At 43.1% G+C, this 7,500-nt stretch overlaps 1 protein-coding gene across 1 annotated transcript in view; it reads left to right on the top strand.

Moving 5' to 3' along the window:
* pcdh15a (protocadherin-related 15a) overlaps window positions 1–7,500 on the top strand; it is a 270,220-nt gene that overhangs the window by 102,867 nt on the left and 159,853 nt on the right. The window contains 1 exon segment of the mRNA XM_042065915.1: window positions 1,126–1,281. Within this exon segment, the coding sequence (XP_041921849.1) occupies window positions 1,126–1,281 (156 nt within the window).

A 7,500-nucleotide genomic window follows, 5' to 3' on the forward strand; every position in this document is an offset into this window, starting at 1 on the left:
GATAGGAGATTTCATCAATAACACTCCACTCCGCAGCATAGAAATGCAGTACATTTCCACTTATGCTGAACACACACACACACACACACACACGCATACACACACACACACACACACACACACACTAAGGAATACATTAGCACTAGATTAGCTCACATGCTCACACACTGACACTCACCCACATAGACCGACACTGCAGACACTTGTTTGTGCAGTGGGTGGGTGGACCTTTGGCCTTGGGTGTGTGTGTGGGGGTCTGATAGATGCTTGCTGCCTTCTCCAGCTTGACAGAGATGAAGCAGGCTGTGCTGAAGCTCAGCACAATTGTAACAGTCTGCCTTAAATCACAATGATGACTCTTTCCAAAGGAAGGGCTCTGCTCTCTCTCTCTCTTTTTCTCTCTCTCTCACACACACACACACACACACACACACACACACACACACACACACATACACACACACACACACACACACAAACACCCACTTCCTATCTTCATTTGGTCGTGCAGGCACACAAACACACACACACACACACACACACACACACACACACACACACACACACACACACACACACACACACACACACACACACAAGCACTTCTCTGCTTCTTTTGTTGGTACCTGAGGTCACACCTTGATATGATTTCAATGTGAAAAGGGACTGTGGTGCCCCTGGAGGCCCGGGCAGTGCCGTGGGCGTTTGGACCGTGGCTGTGCTGCAGGGCATTCCTCTAGAGTGGCACCTGGGTTAAGAAGAACTGACCTCCCCAATAGATGAAAGGCTCTCTCTCTCTCTCTCTCTCTCTCTCTCTCTCTCTCTCTCTCTCTCTCTCTCTCTCTCTCTCTCTCTTTCATTATCATATTCTTTCCCAGTCCAATTCAACACAATTGAGTTCATGAGACAAAAATGTGTTATACAGTACAGTATATTGCCAAAGCATTTCTAATTCTAAAGAGAGTAAGTGTTTATGTCATTATGTTTATACCCCCCCCCCCCCCCTCACGTTCTCACAAATGTCCCTCCCCTCCCTCTCTCATACTCTTCCCCTCTTCCGCTCTTTCCATCTTTCTTTTTTTCTCCTTCTCTCTCCCTCTCTCTCTCTCTTTCTCTTTCCCCCAGCCTCCCTCCTCGATCACCACCATCGTAGTTCAGGTGCAGTGCACTAACGAGCTGGTTGGCACGGTGATTCTGCACGAGGTGAGGATAGTGGTGAGGGACCGCAACGACAACACACCGCAGTTCAGACAGCCCCACTACTATGTCGCCATCAATGAGGTGAGAACACACACGCACACACGTGTGTGTGTGTGTGTGGTGTGTGTGTGTGTGTGTGTGCGTATTTGTGTGTGTGTGTGTAAGATAGAGAGAGAGAGAGAGAGAGAGAGAGAGAGAGAGTAAAATAAAAAACAAATTTCTTTAATATGCACCTTAATAAATATTCAACCTACATCCTTCCCCTGTCCATCACAGCTAAAATTGGCTTTCTCTAACAAAACTCACACACCACCTCTCTCTTCCTCTCTGTGTTCCGCACTCACACACACACACACACACACACACACACACATGCGCGTAACCACAAATCCCCTGTCTGTTAGAGAGACCAGATGAGTGTATGCCAATGCTGAGGCACTTTGCTTAATTAAAACAGGTTCCCCAAAATGCTTCCACACATCTGTCCTCTGAGAGATTGTGTGTGTGTGTGTGTGTGTGTGTGTGTGTGTGTGTGTGTGTGTGTTTGTCTGTGTGTCTTTGTGTGTGTGTCTTTGTGTGACTTGTGTGAAACCATGTACGAGACATACAGTATATACATGTTAAGGCTTTTGTGGCTTCGTACAAAACAAAGGTACAAAACAGGCACTTCGGACCTGTAACCGGAGGGTTACCGGTTCGAACCCTGACCAGTAGGCACGGCTGAGGTGCCCTTGAGCAAGGCACCTAACCCCTCACTGCTCCCCGAGCGCCGCCGTTGTAGCAGGCAGCTCACTGCGCCGGGATTAGTGTGTGCTTCACCTCACTGTACACTGTGTGCTGTGTGTGTTTCACTAATTCACCGATTGGGTTAAATGCAAAGACCAAATTTCCCTCACGGGATCAAAAAAGTATATATACTTACTTATAAGTGTGTATGTTGATGAGTGTATGTGTTTGGGCTTGTAGATACATATGATTTTGTGCGTGTGTGTGTGTGTGTGTGGGAATATGGAGCTCGAGGTGGAGCAGAAGGGCAGCATTAGTTTCGGCTCAGTCTTCTTTTGGACACAGAGACGAGTGTTGTGGAGGCGTGCTGCTAAGTGATCCCCCTGCACATCATCTATTAATTTGTGTGTCTGTCTAAAGCTGCAGAGACGAGACAGACTGCTTCATTGAAGCCGTCCCAAACATTTCCCCTGAGCATGAAATTGCCCCCCCCCCCCCCCCCCCCCACACACACACACACAACATTTACACTACGCAACAAAACCGCTTAGTTTCACCAACAAATGCCTTACTTTCACCTTAAAACCATTATTTAATAGCAAACATGACATATTACATAGAACTGTTAATCATAGAACTGATTTTAATATTTTAATATTTACAGATATCTAGGCTATATTTAACATTTATTTCTGTGGCCTGTTATGAAATCATGTATTGAACAATTTAAGCACAGTTTAGCTTTAAGAAACCTCTTAATCAGCTGATTTTAATATTCACAGATATCTACAGTGGGCATCGCTTTCAAATGACCACTTCATTCGCGCATTACGCGGCGTGAAGCTGCGAGAAGCTTTAGTACCACTTTCAGCCACTGTGCGTCGCTCTGCCACTGTACATCGCTCTGCCTGCCGTCCCTTACATAATTGTTGCCGAGAGTAATCCCAGCCTACGAATTCAATAACAAAATAAATCATGCATAATTAAACATTACCTCGATTTAGGCTACTTGGGTATGGCTTAAGGCTTGACTACACGAAAATCGAAATCGAAATTTGCTGTCTACATTATTGTCAGTGTTGGGGTTAACGCAACTACGCAAATCAAAACAGTGGTGTGATAATTGAGCCAGTAGAGAAATAACTGTTCAGAATTAATCTGTAGCCTTGGGTAGGCTTCTGCAGAAAACAATGTTGTTGCCGATTTAATACTATCTGGCGACGTTTTTAAGAGGCTACGCAATAGAGGCTTAGACAACTATGACCCACGTTTTGGTTTCGTAAATTAATTTGCCCTACTTCTTGACTGCAATGTAGTCAATTGACTGCTTGACATGTCATTTTTATTTTTCTGTACGATAAACAATTACATCTGCTTTATGCCGCAGAATTTCATTCATATTTGGCTGACTGCAGACGCGCCACTTCCCTCCCCATATTCCAATATTAAGATAGTATGAAGTGCTTTTTGTATAGGCTACTATCATAAAAAAAAAATAGTTAAAACGAATAGCTATTTGCAATTTGACAAAACACTGGTCCTCATTTTGCGAATGCGAGGACGATATGAGCCTGTTGCATTTAGTTAGATGTCCGAGTCACACATAATGTTTGAAAACCACTGGCTCGTAATCACAATAATTTAACACACGACAGTTGGATAACCTACTTCATCATGTCCCCATGCCTACATTTTTGTGAGTAGCATAGAGATCGTTAAAAACAATAAAGTATGGCTCTCCGTTTGGGACATCGAAAACTTTTTTTAATTTTTAATAGACTACCGTCGAAGATGCTGACTTGCAAAAGCCTCGGGATAACACGTTATCTCCACTATCATCAGTCATGCCCCTTGATCAAAGTGGGGAATGAAATAAAAGTTTGATAACCACTGGCTTAACAAGTTACCTGCAGTCCAGAACACAGAATCTATTGCAATATTCTGACGATCGGCAATGATATCGGCAAATGTTTGTTTTCCAAAGTAAGAATTTCACTTCACCATGCACCTTCGACAATACCTGGCCTACCTGGTATCATTACAAACATTATTCTGTGTCCTAAAACTGGCATATTTTATGGCATTGTGTCATGTAAGTTCGTTGCAAAATCTAGAGAAATGTGTGAGGTGGTCAGCGGGGGACAATTGAGACACACATTGGATTGTGTTATTACTTGAACATTCCACACTATCCACAGCTGTGGTAGGCCTATCAGGGGCAGGAGGATTACTGTCAGCGCAGGCTTTATATAAAATTCTTCAACAGAAGGCCTCGAATGTTGTCTTGTTTGTGGAGCGCTTTGCTTCGCTTCAGTAATTTCGGCTTCATTGAAAATGAGGGCTTCCCTCAATGACCCTCCGAGAATAAATAAAGGTTGAATGAATGAATGAATGAATGAATGAATGAATGAATGCAGGCTTGCCCAAAATAGGCTAAAGGCCTGTGGTTTGCGCAGCCTACAGTAAATAACAGACCCGCCAGAATGTGCGTTATGATGCTTTTTTACGAGCAAGATGTTTTTGGTACCCTACGCACACTGCATGTTCTTAAATAACAATGATCATCAGTAATATTCGACCATTAATTTGGGTAAATGGGCAAGCGTGACCACCTTGATTGGCTGATTGGCTGATGATTGTAACGCGGGCATGATTCCAAACACCTCCCTTACGATGATGAGTGACAGGTCTCAGAATGCGTGCGCTACACAAGGTGATGAATAACTGGGGCCGTAGGCTATTCACAAAGGCTTTTATCTTACTACTAGGAGTAGGCTACTCCTAAATCGCACTTAAAGATTTTAGATTGGAGTTTTCTCTTAAAAGTTATTCACAAAGCCTTTCAGACAACTCCTAAACTAGGAGTGAGTCTTCGTGGCTATGGATGACGTCATTACTCATGCAAGAGCTTGACTGAAGTGACCACCTTGATTGGCTGACGATTGTAACGCGGGAAACCAAACACCTCTCTTCCGATGATGACTGACAGGTGACAGGTCGGAGAATGCGTGCGCTACACAAGTAGTGTGAAGGACGGAAGATGATTAATAACTGAATAAAAAGGCCTAGCCTAAATGAATAAAGAGTAAGGCAAAACAAATAGCTTAGTAGCCTAATGAAACATAGGCCTATGGATTGATGCAGTAGCCTACCTTTGCAACATTATTAAATGAATCTGTCACCATATCCCTAGGCTACATTTGCAAAGAGGAGAACATTTTAATTTGATTCACAATGAAACGTTACATTTCATTTCCATGTTAACAATGAGTAGTTTGTGTTGTTGTTGGTGGCGTTATTGCATCCCTTTTATGAATGCAAAATTGTTCCCTTGCTATTGGAAGCTCCTGTTGCGCATAGGCTATTTCAAAACATCGCAACGTAAAATGCCACAAAAAAGCTGTTTATGAATAGGTCTTAGTGAGTTAGGAGTCCTCTCGACTTAAGCTGTCCCAGACTTAGGTGCTACTTTTAGGTCTAAAATGCTTCGTGAATTACTTTTTGTGAAAAAATTAGGAGTCCTAAAGTTAGGAGTGACACGCCCATTATTTTTAGGAGTTGCTCCTAAATTCGCCAGTTAGGAGCTACTTTTAGCCTTAAAATTCTTTGTGAATATGGCCCCTGAATAAAAAGGCCTAGCCTAAATGAATCAAGGCAAAACAAATAGCCTAGTAGCCCAATGAAACATACGGATTGATGTAGTATCTTGTAACGTTATTAAATTATTCTGTTACTATGCCTACGTTTGCAAAAGAGAACATTTTAATTTGATTCACAATAATGTTACATTTAATTTACATGTTGACAATGATTAGCCTAGTTTTGGTTGTTGTTGGCGGCGTTATTGCATGTTAGTTATGCCTACAATGCAAAATTGCTTCCTCGCGATTGGAAGCTCCTGTAGCTGCATAGGATTTCAAAACCGCAGGTTTGTGAATAGGTCTGTGAGTAAGGAGTCCTCTTGACTTCTTTTAAGCTGTCAGAGGTGGGAAGGTGTGATTTTTTGGGGGAAGGGCCGGATTAACTGGGCACAATTGTCTGATGGCCCCCCTTCCCCCCAGCCAACGTGAATCGGGTGGTTAGTTAATAGGCCTATCGTGAAGGCACGAGCGCATCTGTGAGGCCAAGCCTCACCAAGTAGCTCGTTTGTTTACAACTAACATTCCATTTAATTAAACTGCTTTATAGGCTATGCCGAAATAGTTTTCAACATTTTGAATATTAGTGTCGGGTGAATTGAAATGTTCTCAAAGTAGCCTTATGGCTGAAAGCTGCTTGGGACACCCCCCCACCCGTCAAGCAATATAACCATACAAACGCGCTAAGGAGTAATTTTGGCTTTGTCAGAACCGAAGAGCTGTGGACGGCACGGCACGGTATGCCCAATGAAAATAAATTAACGCAACGCAACACAACACAACACAGACCCCGCTTCTCTCGCGTCAGTCACTGACATGAACGAAACACAGAACCCGCTTCTCTCACGGCAGTCACTGACAGTAACCTAGAATAAATGCATGGGGAAAAACACTTCCCCATGACAAAGACATCGTAAAACACTGAAAGTTAATATTTTGTCACTAGCAACATTCATCTGTCCTTTGTCAAATGTATTATGTTCCAAGTACCCTATGCGTAATTCTGCTTCATAAAGTTGAACAAATACATTTGCTTATTTCACAGAAAAATATAAATAGCCAGTCTACAGTGCAGAGTTGGTAAGTTATGGTAGGCCAACTTGCAGTGAACATACAAAGAGGGGAAATTATTTATCTTGCCGCTGAGTAGCCTCAGGTGCGCACGTAGACATAAGGCCGAACATGCAAGCGCCAATGAATCGTGCTCTCACGGCAATCGCGCCGTTAAACTTAAATAGGTTAACATCACTCTAAGTTCGCCTTCAAGCAAGGAAAACGATGATTTGAAGACATCTGTTTCGTTGGAAGGGCAAGGGGTAGCAACAGGGCAACACAGAGACAGGCCCGATGGCAGGGCTATATGAGAGTATTAAAATATAGGATATTCTACGGGAAAACATTAAAACGGCAAGACAGCGGGGAAAGTTAAAATACGTGATAAACACGGAAAAAGTTGGCATTGTTTCGGTCCCCCTGCACAGGGGTTATTTGTCATACTATTAATCACATATGATTATTTGTAAAATTGTGCAAACAGGCGCAACACATTTGAAAAGGAAGGACTGGTAGCATGCAAGCTCACGGGAAAGATTGATTTAAGAATGTTATCACAAAGTGTGTGGTTGTGGCGCGGGCGGAAGACAATTGGCAGGGGAGGGTCATGTCTTTTTTTAACAATTCTGTCGGAGGGTCATTGAACAATTTCTAGCAGGCAAGAGAGGGTAATGCAACTTCCAACTGAAGCACTCAAAATTCCTCCGGTGGCCCCTTCAATAAATAACGACCAGTCCCTAGATTGCTGCTGGGCTATATGTCTTGGTTCTGTTAACAACTTATTGTCAAACGCATAGCCTATCTCGCGGTTGCATCCATTACAAACAAACATGCAATGTGAACGTCTGGGATTGGGGAGAGCACTAAATGCTCTACTGAATAA

This window comes from Alosa sapidissima, chromosome 16 (assembly GCF_018492685.1).
Source record: "Alosa sapidissima isolate fAloSap1 chromosome 16, fAloSap1.pri, whole genome shotgun sequence".
In the NCBI taxonomy this organism is placed as follows: domain Eukaryota; kingdom Metazoa; phylum Chordata; class Actinopteri; order Clupeiformes; family Clupeidae; genus Alosa; species Alosa sapidissima.